The sequence below is a fragment of the Protopterus annectens genome, chromosome 12.part0 (assembly GCF_019279795.1).
Source record: "Protopterus annectens isolate FY-2018-M chromosome 12.part0, PAN1.0, whole genome shotgun sequence".
Taxonomy (NCBI): Eukaryota; Metazoa; Chordata; order Ceratodontiformes; family Protopteridae; genus Protopterus; species Protopterus annectens.
Genome location: NC_056746.1, coordinates 1,292,447,778 through 1,292,471,784, shown reverse-complemented (window position 1 = coordinate 1,292,471,784; position 24,007 = coordinate 1,292,447,778). Strand labels below are relative to the sequence as shown.

The window sequence follows — 24,007 nt, the reverse complement described above, 5'->3', positions numbered from 1 at the left end:
TGTATTAAATTTAACTTTCGTAATTAAAGATGTAAGGTTACATGACTTGTTGTGATATATGTCATAATACACAAAAGTAACACATTTTTTGGCATACAGTAGAACTGTGTAGAACACCATGAAGTCTGTGGGGTCCTTTCTTTATTCACCATATATATGTCATGAGTTCAGTCAGAAGAAAATATTTTTAATTCAGAGGTGTATATACATTTAAGCAATCTGGATTTGGTTAACAGAATCATGCTTTTCAGGTATATGAGATATCATTTATGTCAATTTAATTAAACATAAAAATGTTGTATAGATAGGAGCAGGCAAATGTGATGCTACGGACCCCATGACTTCACTAGCCTACTCACAGTAACCCCCACATTTTCTCTATCAGAGAAGCATGACATAGTATTTCTTAGTCTGAGGACAGACGGTATGGCTTCCCATAGAAAAAGTCTTGCCAGTCCAGTATGACACAAGTCTATGTCTGGTTTACAGTTGAATTGGCTGTTGTGTATATTGGCAGCATCAAGGACTATACCACTGTGTCTGACAGGTGGTTGGTAGGAAAAGTAAAAGTTATGAAGCTGGGCCAAAAAAAGATGGCTTGAATTGGAAACTGGAATGTTCATCAGAAACAGATATTAAATGCAAGATATAATGAGTAAACTGTAATGTTTGTTAACAGTGGCGTGCCGCCTGTCTTTTCAGTGTTCTGATTATGTGTGTTAAACTGTAATGTTTGTTAGCAGTGGCGTGCCGCCTGTCTTTTCAGTGTTCTGATTATGTGTGCTAAACTGTAATGTTTGTTAGCAGTGGCGTGCCGCCTGTCTTTTCAGTGTTCTGATTATGTGTGCTAAACTGTAATGTTTGTTAGCAGTGGCGTGCCGCCTGTCTTTTCAGTGTTCTGATTATGTGTGTTAAACTGTAATGTTTGTTAGCAGTGGCGTGCCGCCTGTCTTTTCAGTGTTCTGATTATGTTCGCACATGTAACAGAGCAGATTTACTTTTTCATAATTTTCATTATCCAACCAACTTAGCCTTCAGGCAGGACCTTCGATTACTGTTCCCACATACCCATGATTCCCCAGTTGTTCCTTACCAGGCTACTTCTGATATGGCCCATTTACTGAATGAGCCCTTCGCCTGACTCCTCAGAATGTTGATCTTGTTTTATACATTTGTAGTACCCAGGAACTGAGGGATCTGATGGGGAGATATGGGATGAAGTGCTAACAGCTGGTCAGAATCCCTAGCTTGGGGAGAGGCATATTAAATGTAATGATGACATACCACTCCTCCAAATAGGTGAGGCATCTTACCTGTACTGGAGGTTGCACAGGCATACATTTCTCCTAATCCCTTCCCATGGCGTAAGATAGTTGTCTGCTGGACACTTCATCCTACTTCCCCTTGCTTAATGCTGCCAGCACTCTGAGCCGGTTCCTCATCTCAGGTCACTGATGGCACAGATGGACAATGTGCCTCTGTGCCATCAGGCCAGCTGTAGTAATCCAGATTTATAAAGAAAGTGATTTATGGTTCTTACCCAATCAATAAATAAAACTTTGGGTGGATGTTAATGACTGGAAGAGAAGGGTAGGGTTGAGGGAGGTCACTACTGGGACCTAAATATCAAGAAAGAGAAAAATGAGCTAAGGACTGGATACTTGAACAACTAAAAGTAAGGGACACACATTATACCATTTCAGTTTTGTGTGCAGATTGGAATTCTAATGATTGGAATTGTGAGCACTCACATTTATGACAAAGGATCTCTGATTTGCCCCTTTCCCCAAGATACAACAAACTCAAATGTATTATATTTAGAATTGTTCCCAAGATGGGGAAGCAGTAAGCACAATCCCTTGCAGAAAATAATTAAATAAATTCTCATTTTATGTAGTTTTGGGGTCTCACAATTTGGGGCATTCATTTGTCACAGGGAATCTTCATTTTCATGAATACAACGAGGAAATATTTTTTAGCTGACAGATGCTTCATAGGGTGTAGAAACAGGCATGTAAGCTAAATGTCTCTTCAGAAAGTAAGGACAGAAATATGTGCACTATAAATAATAGAATTAAATTGCTGATGCATAAAACTTACTAAAACATGGCTATTTTTGATATACCAGAAATGGACAGCAGTGCATTTCCCAAACAGGAAGGGTGGTATTTTTGAATTGTCACATTGCAGAATAAAAATGTGGATGGTTTATTATGAGATGAACCATGTTGCTTGGTATACTATACATTAGCTATAGTTAACAATCTCATGGCAAAAATATCAGACGTTGATTTTGAGAATGTATTCGGTTTATAGCTTAACCATTTGCTTTTCTGTGATAGTGCTCTGTGCTGATCTTTGTTAGTTCACAGACAGATAAGGGACAAATTAAAAGCTTTTGCAAAAGAAAACTGCATACAGATTAATCTCTTGGCAGAATGCTCAGTTTTTGACTTTGCTTTGAGCTATTGAGCAATATTTATATTATAAAGGTATGGTTAACCTAGTGAGCTGACATCTAAAAGGAGGTATATAATTAAGATGTTGAGGGGGTAAGGAAAAGATGCTGAGAGAGTTACTGGTAGGTTGGTTAGTATCTGAGCTCATGGAAAAGAAGAACCGTAGGAAGAGGGGTTCTTGTATTTTTTGACAGTTTTTCCTGGTATCACCTATTTCGCATTCACAGTAAGAGGCCACTCTCTCTTTTCCCTTAATATGGATTAGCAGGTTTTAAATGCAATCTGCTACCACCATTTGGTACAAAACTGTTGTAACTTTACAAATCCCACCTGACTGCATTCTACTACGACCCATACTCTCTGAGCAGAGGCGTTGTCTGAAAGTCTTAATTTTAATAAATTGTGCTGTGGTTGTGACTTGGGTTCAGTGGTCCTGTTCAGAATAATCTTGTTCACTACTTTCTAAGGGAAGTTATTTATCACTATACAGTTCAATGAAAAACTGTGTTCCTTTTTAGAATTATATACTTATTTATTTTATTAAACAAATGGGATCAGTCGTCTAAACAATCACTTTATACCTTAATGTCCTAGTAAAGTATGGCTTTTGGAGTTTTATTTCTAATGACAATATATTTTTGGGTGCTGCCTCTTCCTACTACCTGTCATCTATAATAAGTGTCAGTTTCAAGGTGCCTTCAGCTAGGCAGACATTGTGGTTTTCTTCTTGATACTACTGCCAGTGGCACATATAAGAGCCTCATATATGTAGGAGCGCACAGTCCTGCCCAAGTGACCAGTACACGTTTCCCTGCATGAGTCAGATTATGGTTACTGTGCACAGATGCACAGCATGGTCAGCCCACCTGCATGATACAACACCTACTTCTGCTAGGTGTCAGTTATGCAACAGGGTGGGCCAATTCCCCCTGCCCACCATCAGCTACTCACATCCTCCTGTGTCAGCATATTCAATTCCTGCTCACTAATTTGTGTGTGCTGTGTCATCTGGGTCACGGCGTGAGGTTTATGTTTCTGCATTATGCAGAAAACTATTCTCCAGGACAGAATGGACAAGTACTTTGACAAAGGAGAGAGGCTTTGTTTGTCTCAGCTTTCTAACCACTGGTGTGGGTGTGTGTGTTTGTGTGTATGTGTGTGTGTGTGTGTGTGTGTGTGTGTGTGTGTGTGTGTGTGTGTGTGTGTGTGTGTGTTTTAAAAAGATTCAACTGCACTGCTATTTAGATGCTAATATGCTGACCTTTCATATTTTAGGAAGGGGTCTGTTATGACCTTTCACCTCAAGAGACTTCAAGCGATAACTGTGACCATTATAGATTCACAAAAAGTTATAGTCCCTGCATCCATGTCTAATAATGGATCTACCTTAGTAGATCGACAAGTTAAATAAGCGACAACGAATTCACCGACGCCAGAAGATCGCAAGTCACTTCACCGATGCCAGAAGATCGACAAGGCAGAAGAACGACGGAGGAAGAAACCGACGCTGAGAACACTGCGATGGGGAAAGGATGTGTAAGTATGCGGTAGTGACGGACGATAGGGTGCGAGTAAGGTAAGTGTGCGATGTTGATGGTGTGTAGGGGTAGTGGTGGGATAAGTGAGTTAGGGTTAGGGTGTGAGTAAGGTAAGTGTGCGATGTTGGTGGTCTGTAGGGGTAGGGGTGGGATAAGTGAGTTAGGGTTAGGGTGCGAGTAAGGTAAGTGTGCGATGTTGGTGGTCTGTAGGGGTAGGGGTGGGATAAGTGAGTTAGGGTTAGGGTGCGGGTTAGGTGAGTGTGCGATAGTGACGGACCTTAGGGTAAGGGTTTGGGTTAGGGTTGTAGATAGTTGTGTATGTATGGGTTAGTGTTTGTTTGTAAGGATTTTGGTGTGCTTGTGTTGTGTGTGTGGGTTTTGGATAGGGGATTTGTTTTGTTTGTTGGTATGATGTGTCGGGTGTATGCAATGTCGTGTTTGTGCACTGTCGATCTTCTGGCATCGGTGAAGTGACTTGCGATCTTCTGGCGTCGGTGAATTCGTTTTCGCTTATTTAACTTGTCGATCTACTAAGGTAGATCCCTAATAATATATAATATATAATATCTGAAAAGTAAATAATTATTTACTAGAGTTGCCTAGAATTCTTAAGGCAAAAGTTAATTATCTTTGATAAGGTTTTTTATATCTTGATTTACAAACAGCATTATTACTATCATTAAAATGATGTAATGCCAAATTATTATTAAAGTCCTCTACATGCATTTATTTATTTATTTATTTTCATTTGCTTTCTGGGGTAGAGCACTGATCCCCTTGAACCTTTTTCAGACTCAGACTGACAGCAGTCTGGTTAGGTGACTAGCTCAGCAGTTAACTAAGCAGCGCTCTTCTGCCAATTAAGATATTTGAACATAAAGGAGAACTGAGTGCTTGTCTTTTCTTTAACTGGATGAAAAGAATTGTTTGGCATTCGTTGATACAACAGAAATGAAAAAACTTTTTATAACCACGCCAAACGCTAATGCAGTCTTCAGATGCCTGTAATCCAAGCTTCAGTTCTTATCTAAAATACGATGAGCTGAAAACCATATAGTGTAAAAATCCGAAGTTTAATAAAAAAACAAGTGGTTACAAGTTAAGCGCTTTCACCCATTTCAAACATGGGCTTCATTAGAACTAGTATTTTCTTAAAAACAGTTGCAATTTAAATAACCTTCGTGGCGCCAAAATCTTGGCCATATTTAAAGCTACAGATCCTAAAAAAACAGAAATCTATTTATCCAATACAACATAAATGTCAAATGCATTTCATTTGTTTGACCAATATTAAAATCCAAACATATCTAAGTGTGTAATAAATCATCAAAAGTATGAAATAATTTAAAGCAAACTACCTAAAAAATATATACCATTGCTAATTAAGCATATTACGCAAAGGTTTTATAGAAATAAAATCATTAAGCCCGGGGAGGGGGGGGGGGTAGATGCATCTGTAAACAATTGCCACCACAATTCCTTGCAAGATAGCAAACCTTTATAGTTTTCCCCCTTCGGATCAATCTTAATAATATCCAAAATAGCAAATGAAAAATAATGATTGTCCCCCCATTTTTTATATGCCTGTATAGTGCATTTTTTTGTGCTTCTTTTTAATACAGTACAAGTAGCCATAAATTCACTTATTAAACTGCCTTTCGGTCTTTCCTATATAAAAACCCGAACAGGCACAACATTTGGCCAAATATACTATTAGTTTAGACTTACAATTCCCCTGTCTGAACCTAATGTAAGGTCTATTAATATTGTCTAATCTTAATCCATCCCCTTCATTTATAGTGTAACACAAATTACAGCTACCACATTTATTAGTATGTTTAACAGAAGGATTGTTGACCTTGGGGCCCCTTTCCAAATATTTCTTAATATTGGGTCCCATTTTGTTAACAAAAATGGAGTGAGGTCCTACTATATTTGCTACTTCATTGTCAACCAAAATAATATTCCAATTGGTGGTCAAAATCTCTTTGATTTTTAAATACGTATGGACCATATTCCAAGACACAAACTCTACTATAATTTGTTGCTGTGTCAGCACGTCTGTCAGTGTAAATAAAAAAGTGTCTAATTTGTTTTGATTATAACCTAATACTGGGGTATATTTTTTCCCCATTCCCCTATAACCTGCTTGCTTACTTTAGACATCATGTTTAAATCATAGCCTCTATCTCTAAATAGAGATGTAATGTAAGCTACTTCTTTCAACATGTCCAAATGTGATGAAGTCATCCTAACAGCTCTGATGAGCTGTGCCTTGTATATATTTCTTAATATTTTTTTAGGATGATTACTAGAATATTCCAGGTAACTATCTGAAAATGTAGTTTTCCTATGTATTCTAGACAGAAAATGTTTTCCATCTTTAAACACTAAGGTGTCTAAATATGCTAACCCCTCCTGACTATTGGAGGAAGTGAATTTTAAATAGTTACTACTGGAATTGATGTAATCCAAGAATTTTTCAAAAATGCCTTTGCTGCCATCCCACACGATGTAAATATCATCCAAAAAGCGGGAATAGTACTTAATGTGTTTGAAAAATTCACTTTGGAACAGTATGGACTCCTCCCAGTCCAGCATAACCAGGTTCGCAAAAATGGGGGCGCAAGCAGCCCCCATTGATACGCCGCTCTTTTGCCTGAAATATCCACCTTCATAATAGATGTAATTATGTTCCAAAACTATACTCATCATTTCAATAATGAGACATGCTTTATCCCAATCAAGCTCGGCATATTTTCTGATACTGTTGGCAAAAGCATTCAATCCCTCCTCTTTAGGTATACATGAGAATAAATCGAATAAGTCTTATTTGTCTGAAGTTCAACATGCACAGGAGTGGAGTGTCCAGCTTAGGAAATCATTGCCGGTGAGTTGTGCCAACAGTTATGCCCTTTTATAGGGTAATTTCACCATTTTTTGTGTTGGTGCAACTGTGGAGTTGGTATAATTAAGTTTTGGGTTGTGTAAGCTTTCCCCTAGCTTGCATTAAAGAAAAATAGTTTCATCTGAATAACTTTTATTTCAACAGCATGTACTCTTGCAAATACTTCACTTTATTTTGTCTTGTAGATGTATTCTCTGAACTAATATTCATTTTGTTTATTATAAGGAAATTTATGGTGATGGGTTTATCATAAAAATACAGTATATGATTATTCTGCAGGACCCTATAATTTAAGATCTAATTTCTCTTTTTTTCGATCATGAAATATCTTACTTCAAACATGACAGACTTCACTTCGGTCACCTCTACTTTCCAGTAAGGAAGCCTATGAACGTCACTGGTCTGTGTGGTGATTTTAATAGCTATCTTGAATTTTCAAAACATAAAGAATTTTTTAATGCAACACTGGCTTTATGCATTACAAAAGCTTTAAAAGTGTGAAGTTGTATCTTTAACAGCCAAATAACACAATCTTAGTATAATCTTAACACATTCTTGCTATAATATGAGAACCAACTTTCTTTGTATAATGCATAATAAATATTTATAATTCTAAACAGTGACTATTGAATACTGAACATTTATCTTTTTCATATATCTCCTCTCTTGTTTAATAATACATTCAATTTATTCCAATATGTACATATTTCCCTTTATTGTTAAAACAATAGGGTTTATTTCTTTTTTATAGGTAGAAGTGGTTATCTGTGTGTTTTCAATATTATGTGAATCTGTATCTGACTGATTATTTGATTACAGGTTGAGGAAGTTGCTTCATGTTATATTTTTTACTGATGATTTTCTTTGTTATTCTGCTGAAGGTTTTATACCTTGCTCCTGTCTCCACTGGGTCAGATATTTATTTTGCTCGTTGTCATGTTTCCTAGCTGGCAAGGATTTTTCACTTATACCTGTACGCACTTGGTTGTTCTTACCCCACTGGACCCCCCTGTATTGCCCATCTCCACCTCTTTCTCACGTTATACTATCACAATGTACACTCAACCAAATAATTGTATGCCAAGGCTCTCTACTTAGTGTATAATAGACTCATATTTCATACTTAGCCTTCTGACCTCTGCCAGGGGATGTTCCTGTGGCAGGAAGAACCACTTCTATCCTTGATCTAGGAGAGCTGGTCAGTGACCATTGAATCCTATGTCTCTCACTTCCATTCTTGATCTAAAGGAGCTGGTCAGTGACCATTGAATCCTATGTCTCTCACTTCAATCCTTGATCTAGGGGAGCTGGTCAGTGACCACTGAATCCTATGTCTTTCACTTACATCCTTGATCTAGGGGAGCTGGTCAGTGACAATTGAATCCTATGTCTCTCACTTACATCCTTGATCTAGGGGAGCTGTTCAGTGACCATTGAATCCTATGTCTCTCACTTCAATCCTTGATCTAGGGGAGCTGGTCAGTGACCATTGAATCCTATGTCTCTCACTTCCATCCTTGATCTAGGGGAGCTGGTCAGTGACCATTGAATCCTACGTCTCTCACTTCCATCCTTGATCTAGGGGAGCTGGTCAGTGACCATTGAATCCTACGTCTCTCACTTACATCCTTGATCTAGGGGAGCTGGTCAGTGACCATTGATTCCTATGTCTCTCACTTACATCCTTGATCTAGGGGAGCTGGTCAGTGACAATTGAATCCTATGTTTCTCACTTACATCCTTGATCTAGGGGAGTTGGTCAGTGACCATTGAATCCTATGTCTCTCACTTACATCCTTGATCTAGAGGAGCTGGTCAGTGACTATTGAATCCTATGTCTCTCACTTCCATCCTTTATCCAGGAGAGCTGGTCAGTGACCATTGAATCCTATGTCTCTCACTTACATCCTTGATCTATAGGAGCTGGACAGTGACCATTGAAACCTATGTCTCTCACTTGCATCCTTGATCAAGGAGAGCTGGCTATGACCATTGAATCTTATGTCTCTCACTTCCATCCTTGACCTAGGGGAGCTGGTCAGTGACAATTGAATCCTATGTCTGTCACTTCCATCCTTGATCTAGGGGAGCTGGTCAGTGACTATTGAATCCTATGTCTCTCACTTACATCCTTGATCTAGGGGAGCTGGTCAGTGACAATTGAATCCTATGTCTCTCACTTCCATCCTTGATCTAGGGGAGCTGGTCAGTGACCATTGAATCCTATGTCTCTCACTTACATCCTTGATCTAGGGGAGCTGGTCAGTGACTATTGAATCCTATGTCTCTCACTTACATCCTTGATCTAGGGGAGCTGGACAGTGACCATTGAATCCTATATCTTTCACTTACATCCTTGATCTAGGGGAGCTGGTCAGTGACCATTGAATCCGATGTCTCTCACATCCTTGATCTAGGGGAGCTGGTCAGTGACCATTGAATCCTATGTCTCTCACTTCCATCCTTGATCTAGGGCAGCTGGTCAGTGACCATTGAAACCTATGTCTCTCACTTCCATCCTTGATCTAGGGGACCTGGTCAGTGACCATTGAATCCTATGTCTCTCACTTACATCCTTGATCTAGGGGAGCTGGTCAGTGACCATTGAATCCTATGTCTCTCGTTTCGATCCTTGATTTAGGGGAGCTGTTCAGTACCATTGAATCATATGTCTCTCACTTACATCCTTGATCTATAGGAGCTGGTCAGTGACCATTGAATCCTATGTCTCTCACTTACATCCTTGATCAAGGAGAGCTGGTTATGTCCATTGAATCTTATGTCTCTCACTTCCATCTTTGATCTAGGAGAGCTGATCAGTGACCATTAGATCCTATGTCTCTCACTTCCATACTTGATCTAGGGGAGCTGGTCAGTGACCATTGAATCCTATGTCTCTCACTTACATCCTTGATCTAGGGGAGCTGGTCAGTGACCATTGAATCCTATGTCTCTCACTTACATCCTTGATCTAGAGGAGCTGGTCGGTGACCATTGAATCCCATGTCTCTCACTTATATACTTGATCTAGAGGAGCTGGTCAGTGACCATTGAAGCCTATGTCTTTCACTTCCATCCTTGATTGAGGAGAGCTGGTCAGTGACCATCGAATCCTATGTCTCTCACTTACTTCCTTGATCTAGGGGAGCTGGCCAGTGACCATTGAATCCTATGTCTCTCACTTACATCTTTGATCTAGGGGAGCTGGTCAGTGACCATTGAAGCCTATGTCTTTCACTTCCGTCCTTGATTGAGGAGAGCTGGTCAGTGACCATTGAATCCTATGTCTCTCACTTACTTCCTTGATCTAGGGGAGCTGGCCAGTGACCATTGAATCCTATGTCTCTCACTTACATCTTTAATCTAGGGGAGCTGGTCATTGACCATTGAATCCTATGTCTCTCACTTCCATCCTTGATTAAGGAGAGCTGGTTATGGCCATTGAATCTTATGTCTCTCACTTCCATCTTTGATCAAGGAGAGCTGGTCAGTGATCATTGAATCCTATGTCTCTCAGTTCCATCCTTGATTGAGGAGAGCTGGTTATGGCCATTGAATCCTATGTTTCTCACTTCCATCTTTGATCGAGGAGAGCTGGTCAGTGACCATTGAATCCTATGTCACTCACTTCCATCCTTGATCAAGGAGAGCTGGTCAATGACCGTTGAATCCTATGTCTCTCAACTGGCTTTCTGGAGCCGGGTCTACTTCCTGCATTGTACTTAGTTCTGCAATGATCTAGCAATATTTGGAAATTGTGGTTATTATTATGCTGCATTTTTCATGTCCTAACCATCTGTACAGTCACATGCTAGAATTTTATAAGCTTAAAGGACGCAGGAAAGTTTAACTGCTCCACCCTTATGGACAGATGCATTATTTATTTATTTTGCTTGTTATTTAAAATTATCATTTGTTATTACTGCAATGAATTTTACATTCACGTATATGCATCATTCATAATATGTGTTTTCCAACGATTCCTCTTAACCATAGGGTTCCATGAAACACAGTTGCCTTTCACCTAAACTAATTGACTATAACAGAAAGGATTGTTTGAGGTAGGAAATTCCAGCTTCATATTGTAGAACTAGCTGACCTCTACCAGCATCCTAAACCTCTGTGCTACCCTAAACTGATTAGAGGCTCATAAAAATACCTAATACGTATATGCAGTCACATGATGTATAGGGATCAGGATTACAAGAATGTGGCACCATTTACTTTATGGTTTAGAGCCTGGCAACTTTCCTCCCCTCTCTGTCACTATTCCAAGTGGATCCAATCCTGTTATGTATTAAGATGCCTCCTTTTGCAAAGTCTACCTGTTTGCTTGCAAAATATCTTGCTATGGAAATACAAGGTAACTTAGTATCATGTTTGCAATATGAACTTTAAGGTTTTAAGATGTATTTGTTTTTGCTTTCTTCATATATGACTGATTTATACTTTTATACTTACTCTTCAAGTATCTTCATTTTATCGCCTTTCTTGAAGCCCAAGTCTCCCTCATGCATTGCTTCATAGTCATATAGAGCTGTTACTATTGAGTCATCTACATCAGAAGGGCGAAAGAGAGGACAGGCAAAATAAATAGTGTCAATATAGCTGTACTGTTATAATATATCCTACACTTCTCAACTGCAAGCTTTCTTCATGTGAGCAGCATATACAATTCAGCCTGCTTTCAAGCTGGGGGGATTTTTTTTCCTCAAAATTTTATTCTATTTCTCATAAAATGTGTCAATGTCTGGCAAATCATTGAGGATTGAAGTCAGTAAATAAAGACATCCATTTTTTGCTTCAGACTTCACACTCTTTGGAAAATGCATGCTGATTCAAAATGTGTTATTCTAGCAGCTTTTTAAGTTTATATGAGCGATATTTAAAATCTGTATCTGATTTTGGCCATTGTACCTGGCTTGTTTGGTCAAGGCAAAGGGATATCTGACTGAGAAAGTCAAAGCTAGAATTAGAGGTGCTGCAGCCAGCTGGTACGGGACATCAGGAGTAGCACGTGACAGAAGAATGCCAAAGAAGCTGAAAGTAAGGTGTACAAAATAGGGGTGCCACCTGTACCACTGTATGGTACAGAAACCTGGACAATGAAAGCAGAGCTATTGAAGAAGCCTGGAAGATGGAAATGAGGTGCCTATGATGGGTTGTAGGATACACACTGTGGGACAGATGAAGAAATAAGAACATCAGAGCAGATGCTAAAGTAACTCTAATTGCAGGCAAGGTTAAGGAGAACAAATTATGAAGTTTTGGACACACATAGAGGAAAGTAGAAGATGATTTGGTGAATAAAATTTGGGAGATATGGGGAGAGACAGATGGACTGCATGAAAGTCGTGATCTTCTCTCATGACTATTAAAGAAAGTAGGAGGGTCATGAAAGATATATGACCATCGCTCATGACTATTAAAGGAAGTAGGAGAGTGGGATTGAATAGAGAGAGTGGAAAGTTGCATCACCATGGCCCCTAGTAGAAGATGGGAAAAAGAGAGGCTGATGATGATGATGGAGAAGGCAAACTCTAAACTGAACAGTTTATTTTGTTTGTTGACTCATGTCACTAAATCATACAGTGCACTCGGGTGCCTTCAATGAAAAGAGACACTGGTGTCTAGTGTGTCTTTCCCAGTTAACAAAAGGATTAAACACCAAATAAATGTTGCTAAGAGTGTAGAGGATTTTTTAATGGAATTAGGCAGATAAGGAAAACGAGAAAGCAGAAAGCTTCCTGACAGCTGTGACCAGGGCTTTGGGAATACATGAAATAAGCTGCACCACAAATACCACAAATAGTAAATTATATTTCAAGTGTCACTTTTCCTTTGGCAGCTGCATATTTCACCTTTTTCACAATGTTTTGATTTTATTATGCTAAAGTATATTAGCTTAAATGAAACCATTTGAGTATTAGCCAATTTATGGAGTTTTGTAGTTTTACTGGAAGACTTTCTCCTTTGTTCTCTCCAAGCCTTTGAAAGTTTCCAGAAGAAAACATATTCTGTAGTTAGTAGCTGTATAGCTTTATATTCGTTAGGGGTGTGTGTGTGTGTGTGTGTGTGTGTGTGTGTGTGTGTGTGTGTGTGTGTGTGTGTGCATGTGTGTGTGCATGTGTGTGTGTGTGTGTGTGTGTGTGTGTGTGTGCATGCGTGTGTGCATGCATGTCTGTGTGTGTGTGTGTGTGTGTGTGTGTGTGTGTGTGTGTGTGTGTGTGTGTGTGTGTGTGTGTGTGTGTGTGTGTGTGTGTGTGTGTGTGTGTGTGTGTGTGTGTGTGTGTACATTGGTTAAGAGTAAAGGGTATAGGTTACTTTGAATGCACATCTGTCATCTCAATGGCAGTGAAGCTGCATGGTTATATGGATGAAGCCATGACAGAAGGGGGAACTGGAGGATGAGCCATGAAAAATAAATAGGTAGTGCATAGAGCTCGGTGATTACGCTGTGATATCATGGAAAAGACAAACTAGTTAAGCATTTTTGTAGCACAAAACCTGATCTGAACCATTATAGGCATTCCTGCTTAATATGTTAGATCATTTATTGAGCTAGACAGTAAAATCTGCCAGTAATGGCCAGAAAATCACAACTGCAGAATTAAAAAAAAGCTTTCTTTCTGCCTATTGTCTGTGTCAGTAATCTGTCCCTGACTTTCTTTCCGTAATGTAAGACAACATGTTATGCTATGTTTTTGACAGTGCTCTGGCTAAGTACTTTATGGCTTTGAAAGCCAGCAACACCCTTGGCACTTTTTTGTAACTAAGTAGTGCATTTAGCAGATGAGGCTCCCTGCACTACAAAAAAATTATGATTGGGCCTCCAACTGTAATTCTGTACCATCTGTTCTCACCATGGATGCCAAGATTCACTCTGAATGTGAATTTCTTGATATCCATGTCTTGAATACGGTTTCACTTGAAACCATCGAATTAACACTACGTCGAGTCTCACGTCATCGAGACCATAACACTGTAAACTGAAACCACCGAAAACTTAAACCATCGAGATGCACAACATCGAAATATGAAACACGAACACGCACAACACCCTGTGACGGTCCCATGCAGTAAATAAACAATAATCGGCGGCACACGTAAATATCCTATGTGGCATCATGTTAGCATTGCCAACGAAACATGCCAATAGTGCAAATGTTTTGCAAAACTAGAGTTATTCACTGGTATTCCAAATAATGCATAACAACGCAATGCAAACATATTCATGAAGGGAACATCAACTGTAAACCATCCTGTCGGAGTGTCATATGTATGTGCTAGATAGTTTAAAATTTCAAATATGTTAAACATTCTACATATCTGGTTCAGATAGTTATTTAAGTGTTGTTGTAACTTTAAACTTGTAAATATGTATATAGCAAACATAGGCGTGTTGTGATACTCTTCAGTTTAGACTTCCGTCCTAATGTTCCCTTCAAGAATATGTTTGCATTGCGTTGTTATGCATTATTTGGAATACCAGTGAATAACTCTAGTTTTGCAAAACATTTGTGCTATTGGCATGTTTCGTTGGCAATGCTAACATGATGCCACACAGGATATTTACGTGTGCCGCCGATTATTGTTTATTTACTGCATGGGACCGTCACAGGGTGTTGTGCGTGTTCGTGTTTCATATTTCGATGTTGTGCATCTCGATGGTGTAAGTTTTCGGTGGTTTCAGTTTACGGTGTTATGGTCTCGATGACGTGAGACTCGACGTAGTGTTAATTCAATGGTTTCAAGTGAAACCCTTGAATACATATCATGGTTTTGCTTGGAGACCTGATCATAATTGTCTATATTGTATATGCTCTTTTACAGAGTAAGAATGGCAGGTTATACATTTCATCCTCTACACTGTGTATACATTATTGCAGCAAAAGTCTTAAATAGATTTGGACTCATTGGGTACTGATTACTAGTATAGCACACTGGTTAGAGTCATTTACAGTAAAGCAGTAGGTTTTAGGGAACACACAGCTACCCTGTACATTGTACATTGTTTTTTTTTATATGGTTGAAAGAGCTGTGTAAATATTTATGTGTGTCTAATTACTGTACTTGTTTGTATGTTGCTGTATTTTTCCTTTACATTTATGTCTTCATTTCATTGGATACATACCATCTGTTCACTGGGCTGAGTCTAAAAATGGTGCAGTTGGATCAGTACTCTACCCCTCTTATGAAACACATAAAAGCAACGTTACATCTTGTCACAGTGCAGCACAATGTTGCAGTGAAAGCAACACTACAGCTTGTCACAGTTTGTCACAGTGGTGCAGTGAAAGCAACACTACAGCTTGTCACAGTTTGTTACAGTGCAGCACAGTGGTGCAGTGAAAGCAACATTACAGTTTGTCACAGTGCAGCACAGTAGTGCAGTGAAAGCAACACTACAGCTTGTCAAAGTGCAGCATGGTGGTGCAGTGAAAACAACACTACAGCTTGTCACAGTGCAGCACAGTGGTGCAGTAAAAACAACACTACAGCTTGTCACAGTGCAGCACAGTGGTGCAGTGAAAGCAACACTACAGCTTGTCACAGTGCAGCACAGTAGTGTAGCGAAAGCAACACTACAGCTTGTCACAGTTTGTCACAGTGCAGCACAGTGGTACTGTGAAAGCAACACTACAGCATGTCACAGTGCAGCATAGTGGTGTAGTGAAAGCAACACTACAGTTTGTCAGAGTGCACCACAGTGGTGCAGTGAAAGCAACATTACAGTTTGTCACAGTGCAGCACAGTAGTGCAGTGAATGCAACATTACAGCTTATCAAAGTGCAACACAGTGGTGCAGTGAAAACAACACTACCATTTGTCACAGTGCAGCACAGTGGTGCAGTAAAAGCAACACTACAGCTTGTCACAGTGCAGCACAGTGGTGCAGTAAAAACAACACCACAGCTTGTCACAGTGCAGCACAGTGGTTCAGTGAAAGCAACACTACAGTCTGTCACAGTGCAGCACAATGGTGCAGTGAAAGCAACACTACAGTTTTCACAGTGCAGCACAGTAGTGCAGTGAAAGCAACACTACAGCTTGTCAAAGTGCAGCACAGTGGTGCAGTGAAAACAACACTACCGTTTGTCACAGTGTAGCACAGTGGTGTAGTAAAAACAACACTACAGCTTGTCACAGTGCAGCACAGTAGTGCAGTGAAAGCAACACTACAGTGTGTCACAGTTCTGCATAGTACTGCAGTGAAAGCAACACTACAGTCTTTCACAGTGCAGCACAGTGGTGCAGTGAAAGCAACACTACAGTTTTCGCAGTGCAGCACAGTGGTACAGTGAAAGCAACATTACAGTTTGTCACAGTGCAGCACAGTGGCACAGTGAAAGCAACACTACAATTTGTCAAAGTGCAGCACAGTGGTGAAGTGAAAACAACACTACAGTCTGTCACAGTGCAGCACAGTGATGCAGTGAAATAATGCTACAGCTTGTCACAGTGAAGCACAGTGGTGCAGTGAAAGCAACACTACAGCTTGTCACAGTGCAGATCATGCTAGGGTGCTTTTTGTGCACAGTTTACATTTCTACAGTTTGCTCAGTCATTTTTCCCCCTTAGTATTTTGGTTTTCTTCCACTCCCCAAAGCTATGCAGTTGGTAGAGTCACACCTCTAAATTGTTTGTAGGTATTTGTGCTGTGTGTTTCTGAGCGAGAGGATGTAGATGATAATGTACATTTGCTCCCTACTTTGTATATATTTTGCATTGTGGCATTTTGTAGTTACAATGTCTTAGGTTGTAGACATATCATTTACAACATTTTGAATCTGTCTTAACACTCAGTGTTGCATTATACCTCTGTTCTGTTTTTGACATGTTACAACAATTGAGGCTCTGTTTTTAAATTTTAAGTGAAATTTCTAAGGTGCATTATGTAGTTCTACCTTCTTATACCTGGATTTAAAGGCAAGTTACAGGCAAGTGTGGCTATATACAATAGCACTAGGCCCTTTGCATGTCCAAAACACAGGTGTATATACACAGATGATACAGTCTTAAGTACCATGTATAAGGTCACACCGGTATCTGTAAGCATTGCATCTCCATTCACAAATCTCAGATGGACAGTATTGGTGATACAAAGGCAATGCACATTTATACTTCTCAAGTGCACAAATGTTAGTTATGGCATCTGTTTAATAAACACTTCCATAGCCAGCAAACATAACACACCCATACATAGCTATCTGCAAAAATGTACTGCATTTGGGTATTTGCCCTTTATATGTTATATATGTCATTTTACTTTATGGACATACACACACATATGTCTTGTCATATTATATATATATATATATATATATATATATATATATATATATATATATATATATACACACATATATATATATACCACAGTCAGCCTTACATTCTAGAGGTTTTGCCTTAATCTAGTAGGTACCTAGTCCATTGGGGACTCATTAGATGCTGCCTTAGTGGTCAAACACTTGGGTTAACCCATATTTTGCCTCATTTCCCCTCCAGCTCTTGGTATGGTTCCCTTCTTGATGAACCACTGACACAGCTCCCAGCCGACAATGTCTCAAGCTGTTTCCATTTTGGATGTTATGTACCCCCTGACCACAACTGACAGTTGCATCATCAATATAGTGACTTAACTCACATTATTGCAAATGAAGGACCACTTGCCATAGAAAATAAAGCTTTGCCCATAAGGCAGGATTGTAGCAAAAACGTTTTACAGGAGGGAGGGAGGTTATTGTTTCTCTCTATAGTCTATGCATTGGGGACAACCTCAAGATTTATGTCACACTGAAGGGTTTGGAGTTTTACAACCTAAACATGTACTACATTTGCTAAGAGCCTTTTAATGACAATCATTTCTGGAGACCTGTTTTCATAATGAATGAGCATCACCATTTCCTTTTAAACATATGGAGAATACTTTGTCCTATTCAGTCCAACGAGGAATTATTGAATCCTTTGGGGAGTGTCCTCCACATTCAGCTTTCAGTTTAAGGCAGAACTTTATTCAGACTTGATTTAGTTAATACTGCATAGAAGGTAGATGCCTTGAGGGGTCTGTTCAGCAAAGGATATCATTACATTTCTAATCAACAGGAAGTGGGGCTTTCTCACCCACTTAGCAAAGGGGAACCTTCCTAACAAGTAATGCAGCCTGAGATATTTCCAAAAGGAGTGTGCTCCAATTACCCTTCTCTTTACAGGCCATTTAAATCACAGATTACTTTTCTGCCCTTAAGCTGTGCTGATAAGACCAGGAAACCATCATCTACCCACCTTTTCCCATTCCTAATTTCTTAAACACATGCTCTGCACTCTAAGGCAGGGGTTTTACAAACAGGCATTGTTGGATTTCATATGTCCTCCCATAAGATAGACAACCCTTTAAGTGCGAGATGTGTATGTTGGAGGGCGTTCCAATCTTTCAAGTGACCCAGTAATGTTTTGGGATACCAGCTGATCCCCCTAAGGGGGGCAAGCATTCATAACTGCACCTCTGGTTTCACCCAAATTGGATTCCCTGTTGTTCAAAGTTAAAAAGTTCAGAAAGCATAAATGCACTTTCATATTTACTGTGTATTGGGACATAAAGACCAGAAGCTCAAGTGGGGACACAGGTAGCATGCTGACCAACTCATCTTCTTCTTCTACCTGCCAAAATAAAGTGCTCTGAGACTGCTGAGGTTTTCTTAAGCCATGGTTGTCCCCATGGAATTGGAATATGCCAGAAGACATAAAACAATAAAGAGGCAACAAGCTTCTTAACTGTTGCAGTGTGGCACATCAAGCTAATCCCCAGTTTAATCCAGACATGAATCCAGATCAAATTAAGATTTGCATTCAGCATCACCTTCACATTCGGATGCAAAACAGTTCTCAAATACTTGAAGTTCCCTTTAAACTTAGAGCAACTGAAAGCTGGAATGCCCCTGGACATAATAAGAACTGTCATATTTATCAGAAAAAATTGGTTTAGATGGAATTTAATACTAGACCTAAAACTTCTGCAAACTTCATCAAGAGTTTTTCTCCTTAAGGATATCATGTGTGGGATTCTGGAGCAGGACCATGCAATTATCTCTAAACATTAATATCTTTGTTTAATTTTCAAAAATAGTCCAGCCTTCCAGGTTGGGCAAATCTCTTAGCACTCTTTTTGTTCAGCTGTGAGCAAAAACATGGTTAAGAGACAAGGGACAGTCTTGGAATATACCCTTACTGAAGGGGAGAGGGGAGGAAAGATCACTAATTGGCAACACCATGGCAGCTGGGGAACAGTTCAGTGGCTGAGCAGCTCTGCAGGACTCCACTGGGAAGTGCACGTCTTCTACAACTTTCTAAAGGTAGTGTCACCCTACGGAATCAAAGTCTATTAATGTCACCACAACAGGCTCTGGAACATTCTTCAAGCCATGCATATAAATATGAAAAGTGCATATTTGGTTGGTTCTACTATGCACAATCATAAACCCCATCTGGAGTCAGAAATGGTTGTTGGGATAATCTTTTTGAGCCTTTCTGCTAAAACTTTTGTGCACAATTTACCATCTACATTTAGCAAAGAGAGTGTCCTATAATTAGAAAACCATCAGACCATACACATACCCTGGAAGAGTAGTTTACCCCTTAACCCTCTGAAATTCTACAAAAAGAAGAATCATGTCAGGACATATTCAATCACACAGCTCTGCATAGTGTCCCAGATATATTCCATCCAGCCCTGGGCATGTGCCAGCAAGATTGGACAACTCCTTCTTGCGCCAGTTTTTGCAGCATCTTCTTATGCACATCTTAAGTCTTGGGCAACTGAGCTCTATCAATAAAGACATTAATCCTCTCCTCATATACTTCATGGAGATGAGGTGGTGAATACAGACTCCTATATGTCTCAAAAAGCTTTATTGATGCCCTGCTGGGATTTAAGCACTAATCTCTCATGCTTATTATGAATCACAGAGATCATTCTATTCCTTCTCCTCTTCTGTAACCAAACAGCCTCCCAAGCTTGTTGCCTTTCCTTCAGGCATATGTGGCCTCTCTCTCTTAATATAATTGTCATCTGTCCTAGTGTTACAGGCTTATTATGAGCTTGCTTATATGCATGAATAACTTGTGCTTGTCTGAACCCAGTTGCTTTACAATGTGGCCAACACTATCTTTCAGCTCCCTCTAAGTCCTGCATTCTCTCACCCCACCTCTTCATAATTATAGCTTTAGTCCATTTGCAAATGGCTAACTTAAACAATTCTTACAAAATTAAAATAGGGTGGGACCAGAGTGGATTATGTACTTTAAATCTTGACACTGCATTATAGATTGCCTCCTTAACTTTGCCATACTTCATAAGCAGTAGGTCAGGCAGGGATGCTCCATATGCAGGAAAGATTCATACCCATTAAAACTGCCTTGTGCACAGTGCCTGCAGCTGGTATAATATGCTAATATTTCACTTGTCCTGCTAGTGCTTCAGAGATTAAGACATACTCCATCTTGTTTGCTATCTAGCCATTGGAGAAATAACCTGACTCAGTGGGGTGGACAAACTGCCAAACATCTGTTTGAAACTGCTGTTAACTGCTTCCCTTGCAACCTTCTGTGCCATTAGGTGTCTCTCACATCTTGTATCAGACCTAGCCTTAATATCACATAACATAACTGAATACAACATTCAAGTATCTGGCAATAATGACACTCTGACTTTCTCATACTTTCTATAACTCTGATCAGAGAAGTTAGGGCTGTCTTGATCTGGATCATACACCAAACATAAAACGATGGGGCCATACAGCATGGCAAAGACTCCTTTTGTCCACCTGTCTACATTACTGCCCTTTTTCTGAATGAATTTCCAACCCATCAAATATTTTACCTGTATCAGAATGCCTCCCTCTGTCTTGGATTTGTGATTACGGCTTGTAATCATTTTCTCCTCTCAACGGTACTTCAAAATCCTAATGTGCCTCTTAGATACCTTACATTCCTGTCCACACATAATGCCCATAATATCCACTTTATTCTTCTTTAGCTAGCACTTGAAAATGTGCCACTTCCAGGGTAATGTCACCCCCCCCCCAAGTTGATGGACACCAGCTTCAATGTACTGTCAATTAAACCAATTATGTAAATATGAGTATAACAAACACAAAACTACATAAACTAATAATTTACTATAGTGCAGAATATTAATAAGTATGAAACAAATTAAGAAGAAACCAATAATGCAGGAAGACACACACACTGCGTACACTTAACAATTTGAGTACAATAATGCAGGAAGACACACATACTGTGTACACTTACAATTTGAGTACAGTAATGCAGGAAGATACACACACTGTGTACACATACAATTTGAGTACAATAATGCAGGAAGACACACACACTGCATACACTTACAATTTGAGTACAATAATGCAGGAAGACACACATACTGTGTACACTTACAATTTGAGTACAATAATGCAGGAAGACACACATACTGTGTACACTTACAATCTGAGTACAATAATGCAGGAAGACACACACACTGTGTACACTTACAATTTGAGTACAATAATGCAGGAAGACACACACACTGTGTACACTTACAATTTGAGTACAATAATGCAGGAAGACACACATATTGTGTACACTTACAATTTGAGTACAATAATGCAGGAAGAAACACATACTGTGTACACTTACAATTTGAGTACAATAATGCAGGAAGACACACATACTGCATACACTTACAATTTGAGTACAATAATGCAGGAAGACACACATACTGCGTACACTTACAATTTGAGTACAATAATGCAGGAAGACACACATACTGTGTACACTTACAATTTGAGTACAATAATGCAGGAAGACACACATACTGCGTACACTTACAATTTGAGTACAATAATGCAGGAAGACACACACACACTGCGTACACCTATAATTTGAGTACAATAATGCAGGAAGACACACATACTGTGTACACTTACAATTTGAGTACAATAATGCAGGAAGACACACACACTGTGTACACTTACAATTTGAGTACAATAATGCAGGAAGACACACATATTGTGTACACTTACAATTTGAGTACAATAATGTAGGAAGAAACACATACTGTGTACACTTACAATTTGAGTACAATAATGCAGGAAGACACACATACTGCATACACTTACAATTTGAGTACAATAATGCAGGAAGACACACATACTGCGTACACTTACAATTTGAGTACAATAATGCAGGAAGACACACATACTGTGTACACTTACAATTTGAGTACAATAATGCAGGAAGACACACATAATGCGTACACTTACAATTTGAGTACAATAATGCAGGAAGACACACACACACTGCGTACACTTACAATTTGAGTACAATAATGCAGGAAGACACACATACTGTGTACACTTACAATTTGAGTACAATAATGCAGGAAGACACACACACTGTGTACACTTACAATTTGAGTACAATAATGCAGGAAGACACACATACTGTGTACACTTACAATTTGAGTACAATAATGCAGGAAGACACACATACTGTGTAAACTTACAATTTGAGTACAATAATGCAGGAAAACACACATACTGCATACACTTACAATTTGAGTACAATAATGCAGGAAGACACACACACTGCGTACACTTACAATTTGAGTACAATAATGCAGGAAGACACACACACTGCGTACACTTACAATATGAGTACTATTCTCTTGTAGCATACGCATGGCTTTCCCATAAGAACTGCAACACATGAGAGAGTCAGATGAAAACTGGCCAGTGACACAACAGTCTGCTAGTCCACAATGAAATGTTTACCATATTGTCAGACTCCACAGGAAGGAAATGTCCGCCACATTATCATACTCAACAGGACACTTCCAGTCTCTGCCAATAATACCTCAGTTCTCAAACACAAGCAGCACAAACCATGGGATGTGTTCTGACCCCAGCTATAAAGCCTAACTTCTCTAGGAAAAGTCACCTTTTCTGCTTGTCACTGACATACTTAACTGGGGTGTCTCCTTTCTCAGGCAGGCACATTTCTAGATTCCCTTTTTAACTGACTTTGCGAAGAGTTGTGAACCCCCCATGAAGATCTCCTCACTGTCCTCCTCATTTCTCCCGTTAGATATTTTATTTATTTACTGACATTTGATTAAATGTTTTTATTTAATATTAAAAAAGGTTTGTGGCATATACTCCATCAAATAGTAGTTCCTTAACGAATTATTTCATGACTGGCCCTCTGTACTCTGCTTATCTTTTTCGATTGCATTTGTTGTAATGGGGCAATGCAAGTGGTTGATCTCTGGCAAATTTCTCTAGGGGGCACTTATCATCTTTATCTTTTCATACTGACATTTGGATTGAGAAGAGATATTGGGGTTCATCCTTTGGGGCCTCTCTCCCTTGTTGACAACTATTTCCATTTGCAGATACTGTTTCAAGAACCCCAAGGCCATCTCCAGTGAGTGAAAAGTTTACACCTTTCCCTGCCACTTAAGATGGAAGAATGCTGGGTATGAAAGCCACATGTGGCCACATGTGCACACAGTTTTGAAAGCAGAAATAGAAAAATGTGGAAAAGGCTCTCTTTGCTTTGAGTGTTTCTGCAGGAAAATCTTGAAAAGGTGCCCCTGGCATCCATTTGTAATGACCCTGTTTAGCTGATCTCAGCAAGTGGTTACACATACCTTCACTCAGCAGTCTCATCATGATCATCACAGACGTCTGATATGTCGGGTTTATATTAAATATGCGAAAGCTTAAAAAAGCGAATGCTTATTCATCGACCCCAGTTCAACAAATGCTGAAAATGCCGAACACTCGGAACAGCGATTTTTTTCCCAGGGAAAAAAAAAATCGCTGTTCCACAAAAAAAAAAAAAAAAAAAAGACTTAAAACAGTATTTAATGGTGTGTGTGCTTTTTTTCCCTGTGAAAAATGTTGCTGTTCCGAGTGTTCTGCAATTTCCACGTTCTCTGAAATAGGGTCGATGGAACAGCGTTCCCTTTTTTAAGCATTCACTGATTCAATATAGACCCGATATGTCAATACAGTAGCTGCATAGTTTTACAGCAAATTAAT

At 39.3% G+C, this 24,007-nt stretch overlaps 1 protein-coding gene across 2 annotated transcripts in view; it reads right to left on the bottom strand.

Moving 5' to 3' along the window:
- The window catches only part of HCK (HCK proto-oncogene, Src family tyrosine kinase), a 560,445-nt gene that overhangs the window by 308,380 nt on the left and 228,058 nt on the right, over positions 1–24,007 (bottom strand). For both annotated transcript variants that reach the window (XM_044090343.1, XM_044090344.1), the window contains exon 5: positions 11,367–11,460. In XM_044090343.1, coding sequence (XP_043946278.1) covers positions 11,367–11,460 — 94 coding nt within the window. The remainder of the gene's footprint in view (positions 1–11,366; positions 11,461–24,007) is intronic.